We start from the raw sequence: 22,996 nt of genomic DNA on the forward strand, positions 1-22,996 counted from the left end.
TTAACTTCAATTTGTGAAGAGGCTTTAAAAAACAAAACAACGTGCAGGTACTGTACAGCAGGAGTAAAACGCTCCCTTACAGAACAACAAGCCTCTTCCTGAGAACTATTATAAGAACATTACAGAGTGATACTTTGCTTTTAAAACAGTAATGGGCCACCGTTGATGAAGTATAATGGCTTACCGACAATTTGAGCATCACGGGAGCTTTGAGCCATAAATCACAACAGCCTTTTGAAACGAGTGTTTATGTATAATGTCCTATTTAAACAGTGGAAATGGTGTGGAGGGCCTGGGGGATAAACATATGGGGCGCGTATGGCGAGATCAATACACCATTAGCTGATCTGGCTGCGAGGAGCAGGTTATAGCACAAAAGACACAGAGAACGCTCAATAAAGCCTCGCTATTTCTGCTGCTCTGTACATGCAGGCTGCACAATGGGCGGACAATTCTTTTTAAGTCTTCGCTGTGCTTCATTAGAAGCTGCACAAAAACAACAATTAGATGGCGTTCGGCCTTAAAGTCTAGATGGGAACACGTCTGGAAAGACCCACCACAAACTCCCAAACGCTGCGCAAGCCACTTTCAATTGACATGGACACTTAGGACAAATATGTCAAAACTATTTGTTTTTGTACAATTCTATTAATATGTTTTCGCTGTTTGGCGCTGCACATGCATCTGCGGCAATCACATGCACAATCAAAAAAAAAAAAAAAAAAAGCTCATGTATTTATGACAATAATGTTGTGCACTCTACTTTAATTCTTGCACAATTAGTCTGTGCGGTCGAATCCACCAATAACAGTATTCATTCATTCGTTCATTGTATAGATGGCTTTGGAACTTAAGAGTTGTATATACTGATAGTTGTGTGCATTCACTGTACAGTTAAAAATTCAACTTGTGAGAATCTTTTTCTATTCAGTGTTACAACATGCTGTGATGTTGCACTAATAGAGGTCATTGTGTGTTTATATCGGGGACGTCACAATAAAGACGTCTTGAATCCTAAATACTGAATCCGAGATTCTCCAACACATTAATCACCATCTTATTTTAGATCAGGGATCTTCAGCTACTATATATTTTCTATATTAATCATAATTTTGAATTCAACATTAAACTATTAAAATGATACAAATATTCATTTTATTTATTTCAACTGAACCCGACAGAGTCAGCGTCTAATATGCGACCTCATGATTGGCTCAGCAGTGATGGGGGCGGGGCCTACTGTGTACAGGTCTAGTGTGCTGGTGAATGAGTGAAGTGCTGACTGAAAGGTAACGTCTTCTGCCTCCATTTATCCCTTTACTAAAATATGTTGGAATCATGTTAATGTGTATTTAAATCAATTTAAATTTTAGGGGAAAAATTTAAAAAATACACAAAAATGTCTAATCAACCAAAGATTTCGTGACCCCCTGCAGTACCTCCACCGACCCCCTGTTGAAGACGTATGTTTTAGATTCTTATCAATTAAGATTCCTGTTATTAAGGTGACATGTGTTTCAATATACATGTCGACGAGGTCTGTTCCTCCAGCTTTCCATAAAAAGGACATTTTCTTGCAGGTAAATGTGTGACATTATGCAGAACAGGGGTGCACAAAGGGGTGGAGGACTAAAAAAAGACCAGGAGCGTTACAACACTTGGCAGTCAGTTCTAGTGAGTCCTTATCGTGACTACGACGTTATCTCGGGGGTCGGCGTTTGATGTCAGGTTGAGGTTAGAGTTTATGATAAGAAAGTCCCTGGGGTCAGAATGGCTCTGGTAGCGGGGAACATAAATTCTGTGTGGCCTCTGTTGTGCCGGGAATGATGACAGTGTGTGACACACACACACACACACACACACACACACACGTTCATGGCAATTTGGCTTCTCAATGTCACTGGAGGCTTCGCAGATGACCTGTTTCTACAAGAGACAACCACCGACGTGACATAAGAGGGGGAGATGTGGAGGGTGAGGAAGAAAGACGGAATGAGAGGCACACGGGGGCTGGGCAGAGAACTGGAACAATAAAAGTAGAAACAAAAAAATATATAAATAAGCGAGGGGGCGAACGCTGAAAATGCGCCGAGAACCAAGCGAAGGCCACAAAGCGTTGCAAAGAAAAGAAACGTGGTTGCACAAATGATTATAGGCGCAGGCACTGAGGGGTGGGGGTTGATCCGAGGAGCCGCACTGCGCTGCATGCCCTTTTCCAGATACTGCAGTCTGACACGGTCCAGTGGTCATACACTGATATCACACGCGTGTCAACAACATGAATAAAACAGATGTAATAAAGATTGGCCCTCTGCTCCACCCTCCTCCTCCTTCTCTCTGCCACTACCCGCTCTCCAAGGAGAGGAGTGGAGGCACGGCAAATTATGTTGTTCTGGGTTTCTTATACTCTCTCCTCCTCTTTCTTTTCGCTTGCCGATTGTCTTCCTGCTTCTCCTCCTTTTACCCAACTCCCTCTCGCTCACGTAGTCCCCGGGGCGGCGAGCCTTGACTGAGCACAGAGGCTGAGCTGTCCAAACGCCACGGCAGTGCAAAGGAGAGGAGGGCAGGAAGCAAAAATAAGCGAAGAAACCAAAGGAAGGTTGTGTGTTTGCCATGTTATGTGTGTGTGTGTTTGTGTGTTGGTGGGGCAAGTCCAACTGTCACATTTCAGCCTACTGGGCAACATCAAGCCGGATAAACAGAGGAATTATGCAGCCTCCTACAGTGGGGAAAAACTGCACTGGGAGGGATAAAAACAAAAGAATAGAGACGCAGAGGAGCAGATCGAAAGTGAAAGCAGGACGGGGGAGAAGCTAAGGGACAAGGTGTTGACAGTCGGGGCGTTTGAATCCGTATGACAGGCCGCTGTGAAAGAACCAAAGTGCGAGTGGAGGATTCACTTGTGCTTCATAACCGTGGCGTTTATGCAGGGCGGCAGCGGCATCACAACGGATTACGTCCCACAGATGTTTTTTGTTTGCCATCTCCATTTCCGAGCCGAACGGAGTTTAATGAATGAGATTAGTCATAGCCGAACGCTCGCCCCGCGACCGTGGCGCAGGAATAAACCAAACTACTACGTTTCCATTCGCTTTTTCCAGAGAGTTTGGAGGCGAGCAAGTGCAGCTGCGCTCCCAACGCAAACTACTGCGATAGGTGTCACCGGCGATGAGTGAGTAACGAATGACCACATTTCACTGGGTCCAAGTATGGTTTAACCAGACACTAAGACTGTGTTCAAGATGACAAGGTGACATAATTGTAATTTGTAAAAGAAAAATAATTGGACCTGACTCAACTGCAATGCAACATCACCCAGAGCAGCAACACGCTACGTTCACCATGTAGCAACCCAGGCTGATTACTATGAAACATGACCAACACAAAGCTACCGTGTTCCTCACATTTGTCAATATAGAGGATACAGTTACTTATGCTGCGATAACCGTCCAGAGTTGTGAAATCCTGCCTGGTAGTATCATGAACATTCATGTGAGTATTTAGTGTCCGAAGCACTGTTAACACTCACTAACGCATTACTTCGGCTGGACTTCCCGGATCGTATGTCATGGTTTCACCCGTACCAGTGCAGCCACTTCTTTTATTATTTTAACTGCGGTGATATTTTTGGACTCACGGTCATATGTTCCATTTTGTCTGGCTAGATGAGCACCACCACCTCTGCACCTGAACAAATGCCCTCAAGTGTAACTCTAAAGCGCATTTCCTCCGACGTATCCTCTGTCCATTAACACATGCTCTTTTTTTTTTGTTTCCATGGCTGATTTATTCAGTCATTTGGGTTCTTGCAGCTTGACAGTCATTCAATCTTCTCACTCTAAAACTAATCCTCTGTCCTCCCACCAGCCCTGGACTGTTCAATCCAGCGAGGGGAGCTGGAAAGCTAAATGCTTTTTGGCCTTTTTTTTTGTGTGTGTGCAAAAAAAAAAAATAAAAAAAGAGGGAGTAAATGCAAGTAAATAATTGCATGTCTACTTACAACATGGGGGAGAATCTCTTAGGCGGTTTCAGCGGCGCGAGTGTGTGTGTGTATTTATGTGCCAGGGAGCATTTCAGGGCAGGTTTCATTGTTTTAAGCCCAATCACTTGATGCCTGGAGCTACCAGGGAGTATTACTTCACTTCCTGGTGTGTTGGGGAAGGTCAAACTTGAAAGAATTAAATTACAAACTCTGATTTATGGTCAGAAAAGTACAGCTAAACCAGAAATTGGGAATTAAAAACTGAGAACAAGAGGGGCTTAAATCTGCTTTAAGTGCAGCAGGTCAACCGAAAGTCAACAACCAAACAACCGATCATACTGATGATCTGTAACGTACATCTCTTGCAGTGTGAGGAAATGAATTAATATTCCCAGCTGATGCACGTAGACAAAACCTGTGGATACTGATTCATCTGCAATGTTGTTAGAAGTAAATAAAGTTTTAAACTTCTCGGATGTAATCAATCAAAATATTTCAGTCAGTGTGCAAATATAGCAATCAGCTGCCAGTGATTAAAGAGCTGGTTTACTAAACTATGATTAATGGTCATTACACAGAAACTTAATGGAGTTTAGGAAACACACACACACAAATTTCCTCTGTTTTAACTGCTTCTACCTCTGTCTCTTTAAGAAGAAAAATGGATTAAGAGCAAAAGCGCCTCTAGTATTTTACCTTGGAGAGGTCCCTGAAGTTGCTGGGCAGAGTGAGGTCAAGCTCCTCTGAGTCGTAGTTGGTGATGACCCAGGGGAAGACCGGGTACTGGTTTAGGTCATTGAAGGTGCGACCTGCAGGAAAGAAAGAAAGTAGAAAAAAGTGACCTCAAACCAAGGAATGGCAACAGGAGGTTGCAGCTGACAGCTGTGTGCCACACTCGCACAACACCACACAGGTACTGGGAAGCGTCCTCACCCGCGATGGTGTTGAGAAACATCAGGTACTCAAAGTTGGATATCTCACGGCGTTGCCAGCGCTGGGTCATGTTGGACGCTTTGAACAGCTGCTTGGGCGTGGCCAGAGAGATGCGTCTGCAAAGAGAAATGGGGGAAAATGAAGAGCCCTCTGACACTGGTGAGAACAGACACACGGACCGAAGAGGCACAAAGACATTTACACATCACAAGAAGAGCAGATCACGAAAAAAAAAGCACAAGGCTTAATTAGAGTTTTGCAAAACAAATGCAATAGAAAAAAAAAATCTGCTGAACTTACACTCTTGCTAATTAAGAAGACAAATGTGCAATAAATCGGCTTGAGTAAATATAAATTGTGCGCACGTGGAGGAACACACACACACACACACACACACACACGAGGCCACAAAGAATGATGTATGCCGCAGGACGAAAACAAATGACCCCCAATCCAATTAAAACAAAGGAAAATGATGGAATTAATCAATGTCGGGGTGTGAGATTATAGTCATTAGGCCTCTCAAATAAAGTGAAATTACGACTGTACTATAAGACACACCTCTTATAGTGGCACCAAGCAGTGATGTGTTCTAATAAACTTTTTTCATGTAGATTTCCTGTATTTTTTTTTATTATTTTTTTGTGCACAACACTGGTATTTTTTTTTTGTTTTTAAAATGAATTATATTAAATTATAACAACCGTATTAATGGATAATGAAGTGTGGTCGTAACTAACAAAATAAATCTGTGCCGTGCTGTCTGTATATGCACCGGGCTGCCCTGTGCAGCTGTGCTCAGGTCGAAGAGGCAAGGTGGATTGCAAACTAGCGTGATTAATGAGCCCAACGTAAACACACACACGCACACATGCACTCGCACTCTATTACCCCATACGCACACTCACCTATATCCACACTGAGTCATTACTGAATGCACTTTCTAACACTTCACAAGATTCCATGTTGCCACCGGTCAAATTTACTGTCGCTTCATAGTGAAGGAACATTTTAAATGGTTAGTTTGATTGCGTGGTTCGATTTAGCATCAACGCAGAGTTGAAAACAGAAGGATGATAGTTACAGAAGCCTTATGCTAACCGTAGCCAAACCTAACTCAATTCAGATTCACGTTAGGTAGTTAGAGCTTCAGATATGTCGTCTCAAAGAGTCTTAGAGAGACATACGTTTGCAGAAAATAACAATAAAATAAAATAAAAACAGGCTTTCATATTGCATTTTTTTGTAATGGCATCACCATAAGTGTGAAAGCTCATGAAATGCATGGTTATGTTTGTGAATGTGAAGTGGGAGGGGCTTAAAAGATAAAAGGCGGAGCTTGGTTTCTCTTTCCACTGAATCTTACGCGAACTGCGCACACACCAGCAACTAGCGTCAGCACTGCCTGGCCACTGAGCACACAGGATGTGAAGGAAGTTAGTGAAAGCCGTGTATGCCCTGAAGGCTTACAAGCAACTGTTTGCTTCACACTGATGGAAAAAAACAACAAAAAAAACCCCAAAAACATAAACGAACGTGACATCTGTTATGTTCTGGAGGTGAGGGGAGACGGACGGATCAGTGGCGAGCGTAGCGTTCAGAATCAGCTGTTAAAAATCTGCTCATCTCACCTGGTCTGTGGAAGGCCGAAGTTCGTGCCCACTCCAACCCGAGGGAGACTGTGAACCACCTTCTTTACCGTGGCCGCATCCGGGAAGTTGAACATGACAGCCGCTGCAGAGAGGCACGAAAAATACCCAGTTATGCAGAGGAAAATCAAAAATCCCCACAACGCTCTGTAAGGACACCTCCGGCCAGCTAGCTAAATATTTGTGTACATCCGTCACAGTCACAATAACAAGTCCAAGTGGTTGCATATATGTAATTATAGGTGCCGTCTTACTCCTGTTGGCCATGAAGACTTCCAGAGCAGTGTTCTGCAGCAGGTAGCGTCTGGAAAAGACAGCCCGGATTTCTGTGAACAGCCATTTTCCATGAAGACCTTCTGTGTAGGCTAGAATCTGGAGAGCAGGAGAGGAAAAAGAAAAAAGAGGTGGTGGGTTCAAATGGAATAATGAAAAAAAAAGAAAAGAAAAATACATTGGAAATTAAAAAGAAAGACAGAGGAAAGGGGACAAGCAGGATTGGTGGAAAGAGAGAGAAGGGGAAGAGCAGCAGACAGAAGGCCAGGTTAGTTCATTTGTCACACAGCGATGGCGCGGCGGCCTGAGCAGCACGATTAATGTCTTATATTGATCAGCCTCAATGAAAAACAGATCCCTTTAGAGGGAGAATGGGAACCACTCAGCTGGAAGGAGTGAAGGAAATGTTCAGTTCACTAAAAGATAATCTATTTGGATGTTAAGTAGCAGTTTGATGGTGAGACACTACATTATGCTAAACCTCTGATTAAGGATATTTTCCGTGCTCCTCTGGAGGTAACCGACACACGGGTCAGACGATATTATGTTACCTAGCGCTGAATCCAAAAATGCTTCAATGAACCGAGCTTAATCTGTCCCTATGGAGATCGCGGTGGCTGTCAGAGTGACTTGTTCTGACGGCTGTCACAGTGCCTGACAGACCCAGATGCTTAGCCCTGCCCCGGTGATTTGTGCTCCTACTAATCCAGCATTTAGGTTTGCTACTAACCTACTTAGCACTGCTTTGTTAACTAGGCTTTTGTTTCACCCTTTGCTTTTGGTTTCAAAGGCGTCGGCTGACAGGGGGCGTGCGGGGATCTGGGAGAAAGGTAAAAGGACACTTTGCGTTGTCAGAGGAGTATTATTAATCAAAAATATTCAAACGCGAGCTAGCAGGCTAGGTCGAGTGTTAAGTTGAAGGAGCTCATTAGAGGCAGGGGGACAGCAGAGGGGACCAGCTGAGGCCTTTAAGCCGAGGACAGCGTCTCCCTCGCGGTCCCTCGGAGGAATAAGACCTGCCTGCATCGCAGACTCACTTCAAAGTCTCTGGAGTTCAATTAAATGTGGATTAGTGGCTTGGAGAAGCTAGCTGGGGCCGCATCCGACGGCCTCCCATCTTCCCCGAGAGCAGCTCGAGACGACTATACCAGTCACCGTCAGCCTGTAGCCAACCCCACCACCAAGACCAACTCATCAGCGCGACACGCAGCGCAGTTTAACTTTAATGAAACTTGTAAATACCAGCTACGTGAATAATGGAGGCGGGATTCCTTGCCAACTTCGTTCAGTCTTTAAGGAATGATTAACCATTTGGATAATACGCTTATTTGTTTCCGTACCAAGGAAGCAAGCAAGTGTACTTTAGGAGAAAATAATCGACAGACAACAACTGATTTGGTGTTGATTTTAATTAAGATAAAGCGTTCTGTAACTTCTCTAGTTTGTGAGCTTTAGAAGTTGGTGAGTAGTTTTTTTCAACAAATAATCCACTAATTAAGTCAAAATTAGAGAGAGACACAGCAAAGCAAAGAACACGTTATCGCCGTAATTTATAAACGCAAATATTACTTATGCCATAACTCAATTACATAATTATTATTTGTATTGTTGTTAGTGGGGGCCTGTGGGTCCTATGGGTTGAGGGGAGGGATCTCTGTGCATCAGGCTTGTTCCAGAGGATCACACAGATATTTTATCAAGTTGGGATCTGGAGAATTTTAGAGGCCAGGTCAACACCTTCATGTGTGCTGGGGACGGCTGCTGCCATCGAGGAGTGTCATTGCTACAGGGTGGTGGTGTCTGGTCTGGTCTGGGTGGGTGGTACATGTCTAAGTAACATCCACATGAATGTTAGGTTCAAAGGTTTCCCAGCAGGACACTGAATTGTTACAAGATGGTCGATGTTATTTACTTCTCCTGTCAGTGGTTCTAATGTTGTGGCAGATCGGTTTATGTACTATAGCTCAATTTCTGTGATATAAGACTTGAATTACAACTTTAGATAAGACTAATAATAATAATAATAAGTAAGAGTTTATGCCCTACTGTCCTACTTTCTCTGCAAAGGCACATTTATGGAATCTGATGACCGGTGAAATCTACTACAGTAAATATGCAGTAAGACGCCATGAACTGTCATTGTACTTGAGATGATTAAATTTCCTTTGAGCAGAGGCACAAACATTAAATGACAATGACAAAAAGCTTACAGAAATCAAGGTACATGTCAACTCTTCCCAAATTCATGTCAATATCAGCTTCCTGCCTTAAAGAGCGCGTCTCGTAATATCTGATCAAAAATGAAATTCCTGACAAGGTGTATAATGACTGAACGGCCGCGACCTTTCACCTCCAAAAAGGGAGTGGTTTACTCAGTTTATCCCCAGGAGTACAGTCACAGACCTCACAAGAGATGTCAAGAAGATGCCCTGCGCTGAACAGATGAAGCCGCCCGCCCTGATTCTATAGATAGATGTGACAGCAGCGGAGGCAGCCAGATATCTTTTTTTTTTTTTTTTTTCCTGGGCCAATGAATCTCTCGGAGCGCTGTAAATAGCGCTCTATGTAGCCAAGATCATTCACCCGACCGGCGGCGCCCTTTCCCTTGCAGATGAAAAAGCTGAGCGGGTGACAACGAGTGTGACAAACTATCCGCGCCATAATGCTCTGGCTGTTCTGACCACGTCTGGACAAATTACAGTGGTGTGGAGGTTATTGTCCGAGCTGGAGTTATGGCTGCAGCAGCGCCCTCTGTGATATATAGTAATGGGGGAACTGGATCCAGCAGGTTCAAAGAAATGGCTACAATAGCAGAAGCAGGGAGGACGAATAGAAACCCCAGTCACATTTTACTACATGAACACAAAGGGACTGGTTGGTTTTAAAATGATAAAATCAAAAACAAAATGATAACGGGTGAAGTGTTCCACGAGGGAGACGTCGAATTGATGAGGAACTTCACCGGCTAAATGGATATGAACCACAGTTTTATTGATGTTTCATTTCACGTGGAACAGTATCCATGGATTCGGAGGCTGGTGCGCTTTGAGATCAATTTCAAAGCGTCACGCGAGAGGACACAGCCAAACAGAAAACAAAGGAACTAGCCCTGATTGCAATGCTCTTTCCCTCTCTCTCTCCATCTCTCCCTCCGCCTCCTTCAACCTGTTTGGGCTGCAGCTCATTTCTGAAGCACCGTCGTTTGTCTCTGTCAGATGCCCAAAAGACTGCAGAATGAAGAGGGACACATGAAGAGGGGTCGGGCGACTGTGGCTGCGGTGTGTAACCACACACACACACACTCTGTCACCACTCTCTTCGTTCCTCTTTACCAACCTAGAGCCTCTTTAGAGACGCGGGTAACGTCAAACGGAGGAACACGGATGAAATATAATTGAAACGGTGCTGTGTTAAAAAAAAAAAAAAGAGAGTTGGAGAAGCAGCAGCAACTATCAGGAACGCGGTTCAAGATAGATGAGGCTCTCAACGGACTGCGCTGTCGGCCCGGGCTGAGCGCCATGTGTGTTTTTGGGCTGATAAGACCCTCGAGTTGAAGAGGAGAGAAGCCACTACCAGTTACCAGTGATCCCCACTCGTCACAAAACACGTTTTAAAAATGCAGATTCGACGCCAGTTATGTAAAGGAGTCGCTTAACGCCGCACGTAAGCAGTGTTTGATGAGTGGTATATGCATATCCGTGCGTTCAGTTTAATGTGCTGCGCATCCTCGTCGGAAGAAAAGAGGTGATTGAAGTTCAATTTGTTGCCTGTTATTAAGTATTTCCGCATGGCCGCCTCCGTTAAAGGATAATGGATGAGGGATTTATTATTACCTTTTGGTCAAATGAAGTGGTGTGGGAGATAAGGTGATGAAATTAATGAGCGGGAGGAAGAGAGGTGATCCATCAACATCAGAACGGAGGCGAGGGACAAGCAATATTGGGGGAACTTGATAGAATTCGGAAGAAACGAACACAACAACAACAATAGACGGAGGCTTCCGAAAGACGTCAAAAATCGCACGCTGGACAAAACCAAAGCACCCACACAGCAACGCCGGTGCCACGCTGCTTGTGGCTCTTTCTCTCACTTCACTGACCGCAGAATCAAGCAATCTCCAATAAACAGTAGAGCGAGACGCCGGCGGCACTTTTACTGCGGCAGCAAATGAGAAAGAAAGCGTTGACAAACCCAAGCTGACATTTAAAGGCTTTCTGACACTCTTATCTGGTGCATCCGCGCAAATGCTCTTATGATACTTCTCTCCAGCCTCTCTGTTCCTTTCACATATTCTTGTTCACCTCTCTACCTCCCCCTCTCTTTTGTAACCCCCCCCTCCCCTCCTCCAGCTCTCCTCTGTTCCACACTGGTAAACGAGGCCTTGTCACCCCCCATCAGTAAATGAGTTCATCGGACTAACGAGCAAGCAAAGGGTCCCGACACACTAACGAGGGTCTGTTGGCTGCCTGCGCCTCTGGACCAATCAGGACCCTCATCAGCGTTGACACAAAGCCTCCCAGAGCCCTCTGGAGCCAATTAAGACAGATTTTGCTTTTGAGATTGAGTGATAGCGAGAGGAACAAAAAAGAAAAAAAAAAAAAAAAGGATAGTGTTAGGATGAACTGAGAAGAAAGATTCATTATCGAGGCTTCTTGAGATCAGGCATGTGTTTCAATCACAGGTCATTACAGGTGGAGGGTGTGCGGTTGGTTGGCGAGGAGGTGTTTCGGAGGCTGTGTTCGGCGCAGAGGAGGCAAGTCATCCGAGAGGAAAACAAAGCTCCTTCGCTGCAAGAAGCTGGGATCATATGACCTTAAGACGGTGCGGCCACATAACTCTACTTTCACACTCCAGCACTTGTCCTGAAAGGCTTTGTGGCTCGGCGAGAGTACAGGCAACAGCGAGACACTATTTCTGCTCTCGACACGCTCCGTGAATTTTGAATCTACAGGAAAATGGAGATGAGCAAGCAAATAAAATCACGGGAGTATTGTGAATTCCAGCCTGTAGAAGCTAAGCCAAACGCTGCCGAGGTGTCACCACGCCGGAATAAAACACAGTCCGACACAAAACTTTGCTTTGGTGACTCAGTCCACTAATTCTTCACAAACACGTGGACTGATTGGCTAAGACTCCTGAAGCCAAACGCCGCTTCAGCTTCAAAAACTGCGATAGAAAAAGGTTTCTTTTAGCTACAGTCTCACATTTTTTAATTGTACCTTACACAAAACACGTATCTTTCAAACATATATGACATATATGACTTCGACACCAACGAAATATTTAGAGATAATTAGACGAGAAAACATATTAACTTCATATCTGTACCTGGAGACTCTAGTTGCTAAGAACCTTGAAGTGATGAAAAGACTAGCTAGTAACACCTAGCTAGGAAGCTAGAAACGGTCCTGTAAATTACCCTGCAGCACAACAACAAATTGTCAGTTTTTCTATAATTATTCAATGGATGTAATAATATTAAGGGGTGCTGATGGGTTGTATAAATATGTGTAAAGTTTGATCAGAGCAAGACATCTTTTGTTTCCAGTCTTTAAGCTAAGCTAAGCTAATGAGGCAATGGCTATACTCTCATACGTACCAGAGAGCTACGAGAGTGATATCAATCATCTACTTTAAATGTTGACAAGCATTTCTCAATACGTAGTAACTGAGGTCAATTATATATTTAATAAGCCGGCAAATATTTTGGGTTAAACTTCACGTGAATGAAAATCCAATACTATCTGAAAGACATTTACTAAACACTGGACACATGTCAACATGCTTCACTACAAGTGGCTGAGACAATCGCTTCCACCACTGATTGATAGCCCCAATTGTTCCACCATCATGTAACTAATTCAAGATGTAATCACTGCTCACACATAAAGTCCTATTTGCCTTGAGGGAAGTAAAACAAACTAGAAGGTCGAAAAAAATAAACCCAACTAGGAAGCTGTGCTGGAGGGTGAGAGAATTAAAGCAAAATAAACAAGCCCAGCTTGCAGCGAGTCCAGGGTTATGAAGCCTAAAGGCTCAAAGCATTCAGTCCCTAACGTCACCCAGCAAGAGCTTGCACTCCTGGTAGAAAGTCCCCTTTGAAAGGATCTTTGGGGCCACTTAGTCTGAATTTACCCTAATAAGGATTAAACCCCTTTTTGGGCCTTTTCACTGTTTGCCAACAGGTTAGCCTTTTTTTCTCCCCTTTCCTTGGCTGCTTAGCCTTTTTGAAGTGGGGACAAAAAAAGGAGGTCTTGTGTGGATTTAGGGAAATGCTGCAGTGCTCTTGGGGTTAATTGGTAGTGAAGTGAAGACTTCAGTGCATTAGCTCATTAAACATTCAGCCTCTTATTATGTGTTGGGGCCCATCTAAGGCTTTTATACTGGTAGCTTATATTAAGCGGAAAACTATTCCAAACACTAATGATGACAGTAGGAGAGATATACATAAACATTGAGTTCAATTAAAAAATATAAAAAGATATAAAAAAGATAAGATATATAAGACAGATTATGAAATCTTTGGTAAATTACAGATATACCTTAAAAGAACGGCAAAGGATAAATACTTTAAATATTCAACAGCAGTGCTTCCTTTTTACCCCATCACAGCTTCGACTCCACGGGGCCACAAAGGGCAGAGTTGGTGGCTCAGAGGTGACGGGGAACAAAGGAAGGATAAGGCTACATCAGTGAAGGGAACAGGGAGGTGAAAATGGAGCAGACGCAGCCAAAATGACAAGATTCTCTCTTTGCATTATCACGACGCATAAACTAGAATTGTAAAAAAAAAATGCCACACTCGAGATTTCTTCAAGCCTGAATCGCACTGAATTGTAAAAATAAAAATGTCAGTGAAAAATAGTATTACTAAATTATTAAAAAAACAGAAAACAAAAACAAAGCAGGTTTGTATAGACAGTTGTATGGATTCAGGATGAACACCTTAGACGCCAGTAGCTGGATTTAAGGCTTTAATGGTGTTGCTGGGCACCTGTTGAGATGCGAATGAAAGACCTCAAAAACAGTCCTTGATTTGTCAAGCGCATCAGTAAACACTGGCACATGAGGGAAAAGGTGAAAGGGAACGTATATGCTTTTCACCGATACTCAGAAAATCAAGGAGACAGCCCAGAGCCACCACTGAAGCTCAGGGGCTATTCGAGACTCGCTGCTATTGGCCCTCTGCGCTCCTATAAGCTGCCATGGCAAACATCAGACAGGTTAAGATCGCTGACCGGCTCCTATCGCATTCTCTCCGCTTTCCCTCAGTCTCCTATTTGGCCATTTAGTGACGGATAGGCTTTTTTTTTGGGGGGGGGGCCTTCGCTGAAGTAAATTCTTTTTCTAATCCGGCTATTGTCACCGGCTTAAGTGGGTGTGGGGTGAAAAAGTACACCCCTCTCGGGAAATTCGGGGCTGGTAGTCCAACGCAATAGTAGAATTAGTGAATAGGACTTTTATAAAAGAATAGCGGTGAAGACTTTTGAGAATTTGAAGGTGACTCAATTGAAGCTACAGGTTTATCAGGGACCAGCAATAGTGTAAATTTAATTAGAGAGAACTTAGGTGTATTGGAAGTGGGTGACTGCCAACTCCATTAAGCAACATTAGCTTGAATTTGGAGACATGCGTTGGGCAACGAGTGTCTTCTTTTCTTGGTAAATGCATGCCTACTTCATTCAGAAACAGATGAAAGAAATAAGAAAGAACCACAATATTGAAGCTGCGTGCAGCAAAAAGCTAAAACATGAGATGCGCGCCAACGCGGTGAATTTCAGGGTGAAGTACACCTTTGAAGAAAACTAAACAATCCCAGTGGCTCACACTTTTTTTTTTACGATGCAATTTAACTTGGCTTCATCATTTTATTTTACAAGACGGACAGAAGGCAATTATGACTGCTGATGTGAAACTAATCTTACATGAGTCATTGAACAAATGAAAGTGAAAATCCAGAACAAAAGATGGTGTTTATGTATTGAGATGTTAACAGGGAGGATGCTATGACCACAATTTTTATGGATCTATTTTGCATCTTATGCTACAGTGTTTCTAGCTGGAGTAAAGCTCTGTCACCCTGATATTTGCAAGAAAGGAGCCTTGGATGAGTAAGTGATCTCCAACGACGTCCCTGCGGTTGTGCCATTTAAACCAGACCGAATGGGTCATTAACCATGATGGCGATGGAAGCGCCGCAATTCAGCAAAGTAACATTCTGCTCTCTGGCACATGAGGTGTCTATGCACAGAGCGCTCATCAGTTCTTACGAAAACAAACACAGCCATGAAGAAATATTCTTGATTTCTTTCAGGAATCAATGGCTATAATGAATATTGTGTAGGCACTAGAAATAAACGTAAATGGAATAGATATTAAGTAAGACTCTACGGGATATGGATCTAGTTCTGTCATCTGAACCGCAGCAGAGAACTTTCTAAACAAGACCACATTTACAAGTCCAATTTCCAATACGCCGGGCTGGACATCGATCTTTCAATCTGAGTGGTGTGTCTCTCTGACCTCAGCTGAATAACAGGGGCTTGTGAGAACAGCAGGTACACAGGTGCTGATTGTAATATCAGTGGCCTACCAGGCAGACTGGCATCCATAAACAGGCCTATCCATCAGGCTGGTGCGTTGCCTTTGACACGTGTGTCAGAGGCAGACGAAAGGAATAAATGATGGAGAGAGGGGATCAATCAAAGGAAAGGGAGGGGAGGCACCTGCCCCCCCCCCTCCTCCTCTCCCCGACTGGCCCAGTCAAGCCCAGAGATGGAGCATGATGGAGGGGCTAGGCTCAGGTGCAAAGTGGGGGTAGCAGCTCTTTGTCTGGAGGTGCTTGGTTAAGTGTGAGGCCGGTCTTGGCCACAGAGGTCTGTGGTTGTGTTAAGGTCCAAAGACAAGTCACAAACAAACGGCCAGAGAGAGGCTGAGGCAGTTTGTTTGTGTTAAGGGATGGGGGTTATATTGTGTGCAAAGGCAAAGCGCTGGGAAGGGAGACATTAGTCATCATTAGGTGGTGTGATGAGACTGTGTCTAATGGTTCTTTATGTGGTTATCAATGTGGCAATTGTCTTTCCTTGACCTGTCCTACCTGGTTACCACTCACTACTGAGAACCCTCAGTCCTTGCTTTGTACAAGAGTCACGGTTTGCTACTTGGGAAGCATACACGGGAAATATTTAAAATGTCTCCAGACTGAACTGGGGCTGCGGCTAAAACAGGAAATAAATAAGTAATGGAAAGGGATTTACACCGATCAGGCAGATTATTAAAGCCACTGACAGGGGAACCAAATAGCATTGACCATGTTTTTCTGATGGGAAACTTTCAGACCTGGCATTCATGTGGATGTTACTTAGACATGCACCACCCACCTAGAGCAGACCAGGCACCCCCCAACACATAGCAATGACACTACTTGATGGCAGCAGCCATCCCCATCAGGGTGCAGCCTGACACAGACACACAAAATTGTTTAGGAACAACTCAAAGACTACGAAAAACAGCACAAGGTGTTGATCTGGCCTCCAAATTCACTAGATCCCAAACTGATCAAGTATTTGTGGGATGCACTGGAAAAAGCCTGACCCACAGAGGCCCCTCCCCTCAACCCATAGCACCCAAAGGCCCCCCACTAACAACACTGTATTGCCAGACACCACAGGACATCCTCAGAAGACCCATGTCCATTCTCTGAGTCACAGCTGTTTTGGACACACAAGGGAGACTTGCACAATATTTGGAAGGTGGTCATAATGTTATGCCTGGTCGGTGCATATGGGCAATTTTTAGCCAGAGCTTTGAATGAAACGTTAAAGTTAACTAAAAATGTTTCCCTGCAAATTGCCTTCCATGTAAAGGAAATTCCAGCGACCTCAATGAACCCTGTGACATTTCACAAAAGCCAAGTTAAGTCAGCCACATGGTGGCAAGAAAAGTCAGGACTATGTATTCCAGTCTGGAACGATGTGAAGGTACAACCAACACAAATAATAACAACAAACAGAAAAGATTTTGACTTCTGCCCACACAAAATCTCTCACACAAGGTCAGGTAACGGGTAAATCCCGAAGGACGTCTCATGACGAACATCAGCGTAACGGTTCCAAGTGGTAATACAGAAAAGCGTCCAGACCATTATTTTGCACGTTTTCTTCCATCACTCTTAAACACTCCATATTTGGCCAGGGCACCGCTGACCTCATCCCCTCCGAGTGAGTTAAACATCGCCAACACAAGTGGGCTGAAACGACTGTATCACATGTGGTTTGAGGCTCTAAAGGTTGAGAAACCAGAAGTCGGCTCGACGCCAACGTTGAGTAAGAGAAACACGTAGCGATAACGGTAAAACGGTTCCACTGAGGATGAGAAATACACCTCAGCAAGCTTTAAAACTTTATTTGTCCTCATCTCCTCTAATTGGCTCAAATCTGTCTAAAGCGTTTGCGCACGACTTTATGTTGAGCAGCCACAAAACAAAAGGAACCGTATTTTAATTACCGAATTTCCTGTTGACCAGACGACAAAATGTGCCGCGGGGCGGAGGGAAATCACGCCCCAGGTGTTGAGGGTTCAAAGACAAGGGCAAGAGCTCGTGATATTAACGAGTCTGTCTCTGGGAAGGAAACAGTGCACGCCTGTAATCACTGTACCCGGCAAGCACGGAGGCGCAAATGGAGAAAGAGTGAAGAGGGTAAAGAAAGAGAAAGAAGGTCATCCCAGCCCATCACTCTGCCAGTTGTTGCTGTGGTGTGGCTGAGCGATTTATTGACCATCTCAGGATGCTCTCTGTCAGAGCGGACGAATAGAGTGGAACTGCATGACGGAGAGGAGGACTCAAGGAGGGAAGGAGACCGATATGAATGAGTGAGAGTGAGGAGATCCGTTTCCTTGGGCTCATTGATAATGACATACCTGCTTGGGCTGTCCGTTAGTCCTATAGCACACACTACTTAGGCTCTAACTGGAAAATCAATAGGCTCCTCTCTCAGAGACCTCTGGCTGCCATGCCTCTTTGTGATTGGCAGCTCCAGCCGAAGGTCGTCCCTGGCGACCGTGAGGGTTTGGCGGAGCGAGCAGCAGCAGCAGCAGGAGGAGGAGGAGGAGGGGAGGTGGGGGGGTAACGCAGTCCCAGCAGTTTGACACTTTAGGGAGAGCTTAACGACAAGGACCGGTTGCTGCATAACACCGGGGTGGTTTTCTATGACTGAGTGACCATCCATTCATCCGCCCGGACCAACCCTGGGCAGCCGTCACCACCCCACTAATTAGAGTAACCAATGTCTTCTCGGCATGGGGTTTCACCATTGCATAGTCCAAGGGTGGACACTGACCTTTAGGATAAATTTATCGGTACTCTTCCAAATGACATTTCTATCTGTTTTTTTTTTTTTGGGCAGGAACTTTCTATGGACACGGTGGGCATCTCCACGGGATAAAGGGATAACAGCACAGTTAAACTTTAGGTGTAAAATGGGCCGTCACACGAGGCACACAAAGCATGTTACTTAAAGCTCGGATTTCAATCCAAGACCTGGGATGAATTCATTTGGTTCTCCTTTAAATATGCATAATTTTACATGTCGTGTGCCCCCATTCCAACAGAATAAATATACATATACTACTACGGTACAGTATTCAAGTTGTTGTCCAACCTGGAGCTGAAGATTTCAAACGCTACTTTACATTAAAGCAAAGGTCATGAATGGACAGTATAATATATTCAGAAAGATTTATTATTTAATTTCTTTGCAGCATGGTGCTGCAGGTCTTACACCACATTGTTTTTTTGTTTTTTTCCCCAGCTTTAAGCAGCCTTTTTTATTTCCGGTGTGTAGTGGATTGCATAAAAAAAAAAAAAAGAATGTGCGGGGCAGCTTTCTTAAGTATACATTTGGGATTTTTGCAGTATGGAGACACCTTATAATCAAAACACGGTTAATATTAGCCAACTGTTTACTATCGGGAGACTGAAAGACTGTAATAAACTCAAATCGCAGCAGCGAGATAAGGAAGGGTTACAGATATCACCCAATCAGATTTTCTTTTTCAGATATTTCCTTGCGCCAATCAGCGGGGAGTAGAACGGATTCCACTTCCTCATACATGCAATATTAACGGTCTCCAGGAGCGGCTCCGCAACAATAACTCCACATGCAATATTGATGGCTTGTGTCTAAACGCAGAGAGGGAGCGCCGCTAGACAGACACACAGGCAAACACACATCTGCTCCGTGACTTCATCAGTTCTGCTATCTGCCGAGCAGATGCGGAGCCCTGCCAGGCAATTAGTTGCCTGCGATGATTTTCTTTGAGCCCTCTGCGGAGCCAGCAGCTGGGTCCATCCGGGTTTGGGAGACGGCGGCGAAACGTGTGAACAAGAGCGTCAGAAATCGGCTCTCTGGGGTCACGCGCACGCGGGCGTTTTTTGAAGTGTGTGTGCGCGTGTGGATGTCTGTGTGTGTGTGTGTGTGCACTTATCCTATGTCCATGGGAAAAGAGTATTATTTTAAAAAAAAAAAAAGTCCTTTGTATTTGTTGTATGTGCAGTAGATACTGACGGGTTAAGATTTATAATTCAACAAGTAGATGAACAACCTGATCATCAAAATTTCACTTTACAAGCATGTTCCTCTCAATTCAACTCGAGCTTTATTTATAAAGCACCTTTAAGACGACAGGAGTCGATAAAGGTTCTGTACAGAATGGGGCTCAGGATACATACAAAGACAATAAAATTAAAGTAGGAACTTTAATACTTTATTAGCGAATTAGCGAGTGGTCATTTATGAAATGCCAGGGTTTTTAGGGAGGATTTAAAAGTCTTTAGGGACTGGGAGGTTCTAATATAGAGAGGGAGACTTTTCCAGAGTCCTGAAGTCCCTGTCACCTCTAGGCTTCAGTCTAGTTTAGGGAAACTCCAGCAGGACCAACAGGTTAGGAGGTGGTGACACAGGAGCTCAGGAAGATGTAGGCGGGTTAGATCATTGAGGGATTTAAAAACAATTAAGAGAGTGTAAATGAAATTGTGGAAATCGTAAACTAAGGTAAAAAAAATAGAGTGTTGTGCACAATCTTGAGAGAGAGAAGACAAATATATCAGCAAAAAAAAACAGATGAGACCTAGAAGGGACAGAAGTAGAGAAGGGGGGAAAAAAGAAATGAAGCGGTGAGGTTACTCATCAGCTGGCAGAGATTTACACAGCCATGGACACTGTTGTGCTCATGAGGGGATCACTGTGAGTCACACAGGCTCAGATCAAAGAGCAGCTTGACGGGCTCCTGATCTTTTTTTTTTCCGGTCAATATAAACCAGGGGGAAACTTCAGGAACCACAGACGATCCTTAATGTTTTCAGGAGATATACAACGGATGATCGAGTGAGTGAGAACTAGTTGGCTTCAGCCGACAGATTCGTACGTACATACCCGTACAAGGGCACTGGAAATCGAGAAAAAGACGAGGGGATGAAACTCGAGGAAAGGCTGAAGTGTCCCGACTCTACGACACTCGCTTCTGTCTTAGTCACAGAAGGTAAATCCTCTCATTTTGGCTGAGCTCTCTGCTACAACTGCCAACGTATGAGTAGAGAAAAATCCACGATATTAAAAAAAAAAAAACAACAACAAAAAAAAAAAACACAGATGCTCAGGAACATGTGGTGTGATGAGGATTCATAATATCGTCACCGTAGTGTGACTCTGTGTCGCCATATATTTCATTAAGCCACAGTTAGCGTGTCCCCTCATAATATTTGGACACTTGCTCTCCAAGTAGCGTCGATTAATCTCTCCGGAGCCAGGAGCTTGATAATAAACAGTCGCCCTGAATTCAAACAGCCAGGCATTTTTTCTCACTTATTTCATCTTTTTCTGAATTCCACAGCCACATTAGGACCGCTTCGCTCTACGCCGGCGCGGAAAGAATGCCAACTCTCCGTTTAGTATTTTTTCTATTAGCATTTCACAATAAATCAGAGCTCTTGAGCCCGCTGTTGTTGTCCTACCATAGCCTCTTGTTATTATAGTAGTACTTGGAAAGAATATCCAAACAGACTTCGTGTGTTCGTTTTGCAGAATGAAAATCAAATGTCATGACTCACCATCAATGCTTCACTTTCAATGTTCTCTTGGTGAGAACTAATCCGACTCTAAACCTCCCCCACAGAAACGATGGTAGGTATTCTCTGATGACAAGTCCCGCTAAGTCCTAGCGAATAAAACCTTGAATCGTAGTAGTTAATCAAGAATGACTGGGTATTAAATTAAATATCTACTTTGATCACTGACTGCCTCTGCCCTGCAAGGAAAATCAAGTGTGTGTGTGTGTGTGTGTTAACGCTAAACAGGGTCTAGGGCCTTTTTCTTCACCAAACTAAGGAGCAAATTCTACAAATTTAATCACTTGACTTGATCCTCAAGTTTGAGAGTAAAGTGGTGATAAAGTCCAGAGGATGTGGTAACCGTGAAGAGGTGCTGGGGATCATTAGTCTTTGCCTGTTTTTGAAATGTTTGTAGCTTCTTTCAGAATCCTTTGCATAGTTGGCTACTTCATATCAGTTAATGTGTCTCTGGAAATCATTGCAAAATCAATATTTCGACTAGTGTAAAATTATAATGCTGAAAAAAAGTTCAAGAGTTTAATATGTCGTCACATTAGTAAATTTTCTATTTTTTTTTTTAAATAAGAATTTAAGGAAAAACATTGACTACAGAGACCAAATCTGTGCATGCAGTTACAGAAGGCCTAGTTTTCCTCCTCTCATTTCATTTTAACAGATCCATTTCAGATCAAATACGGTCTCTGATCAATTTATTTTCTCACAACGGTTTTGCTTTATATGTATATTTTAACCACGGGAAAGAACTATTCAAAATGTGATTACTTTAAATAAAACACATCCAAACTAAATTACAAAAACTATTTTTTTTATTTTTTTTTTTATTGAACAAATATGTTCAATTAAACCAATCTAAAGCCGGACGCGTAATAACCGCGTATTCATCCACTGAACCGCGCACACTCGTTGTGGGATTGCGAACAGGCTGCAGCAACACTTAGACAAAAAAACATCACATGCTGCTTTCCCTGCAGGATTTCATTTTTTTCCGCCATGCTTACACGTTCAAATGTGACTCCTTGTCTGTGGGGGGATGTAACGGCTTCTTTAGTTCCCCAACATGAAGTCTGGGTGACAAGGGGACTTCAATTACAACCTCGCAAAGACTCCTGGTTAAATTATTCAGCAAGGTTCACGGCGATAAACCCACGGGCGAATTAAAGTGTGTGTGTGTGTGAGTGTGTGGGGGGAGAGAGAGAGAGAGGGAGAGAGATGGACGCCGCGGACACACTCCGTGGATCAGTTATTTTGACTGGCTGAGTAAATAACGTCAAAATGTCCAATAAAAGTGAAATGAGCGGACTGGTTAAGGAGCTGATCCGTGGATAAAACGTCAATTCGTCCGATGATTTTTGTGCAGTTTGAGTGCATTTAACTCGAGATCTGTAAGCTGCAGGTGCACTTGCACATTTAGAGGTGTATGGATTAGGAAATATTCAACGGCATGAAATAATCATAGCTCATAAAATATGATTAACTATATAAAAACGACCACCTCGAATTTACAAGAATAAACGTAAAAAAGATTTGATTTTAAAAGTTATAAAGAGAGCAAATCTAACGAGACTGAATTTTTGTTTTGGGATTAAAATTTAATTAAATTTACAATAATAATAATAGTAATAGTAAAATAAATATGTGACCGGCTGACCATACCTCGTGTTAGATGTCTAATTCGAAATGGGAAAAAGGCAAATCCGTAAAGAGAGACGTATAAGCGCTAACAATGACTTCAGTTCACTTTACTTCATCACTACAATAAAAGCACGACCTGCTGCATACGCCGTGGGTATGAATAAGTAAAACTTGCAGTCGAGATGGAATTGTTGCTCCTTTCAAACGGAGGCGAAATCAAAAGATTAAACCCAGAGACAAAAAGAGGCAGACTTATCTGCGGAACGCAAGCGGCTATAAAGTTTAAGAGCGCCGCTTTGAAACCTCAATCCTCAAAAGGCGCCCGAGAGAAACTGCGCGTAAAGAGCAGCGCCTGTCTTGAATAAATGTTTGACTTCGCTCTGAGTGTGCACCGGCATT

At 43.6% G+C, this 22,996-nt stretch overlaps 1 protein-coding gene across 6 annotated transcripts in view; it reads right to left on the minus strand.

The window, feature by feature from the left end:
* Positions 1-22,996, minus strand: part of lrba (LPS responsive beige-like anchor protein) — a 185,539-nt gene that overhangs the window by 48,701 nt on the left and 113,842 nt on the right. For all 6 annotated transcript variants that reach the window (XM_047577879.1, XM_047577880.1, XM_047577878.1 and 3 more), the window contains 4 exons: positions 6,819-6,936; positions 6,547-6,649; positions 4,916-5,031; positions 4,679-4,791 (listed from right to left, as the gene is read on the minus strand). In XM_047577879.1, the coding sequence (XP_047433835.1) occupies positions 4,679-4,791; positions 4,916-5,031; positions 6,547-6,649; positions 6,819-6,936 (450 nt within the window). The remainder of the gene's footprint in view (positions 1-4,678; positions 4,792-4,915; positions 5,032-6,546; positions 6,650-6,818; positions 6,937-22,996) is intronic.

This window comes from Mugil cephalus, chromosome 2 (assembly GCF_022458985.1).
Source record: "Mugil cephalus isolate CIBA_MC_2020 chromosome 2, CIBA_Mcephalus_1.1, whole genome shotgun sequence".
Taxonomy (NCBI): domain Eukaryota; kingdom Metazoa; phylum Chordata; class Actinopteri; order Mugiliformes; family Mugilidae; genus Mugil; species Mugil cephalus.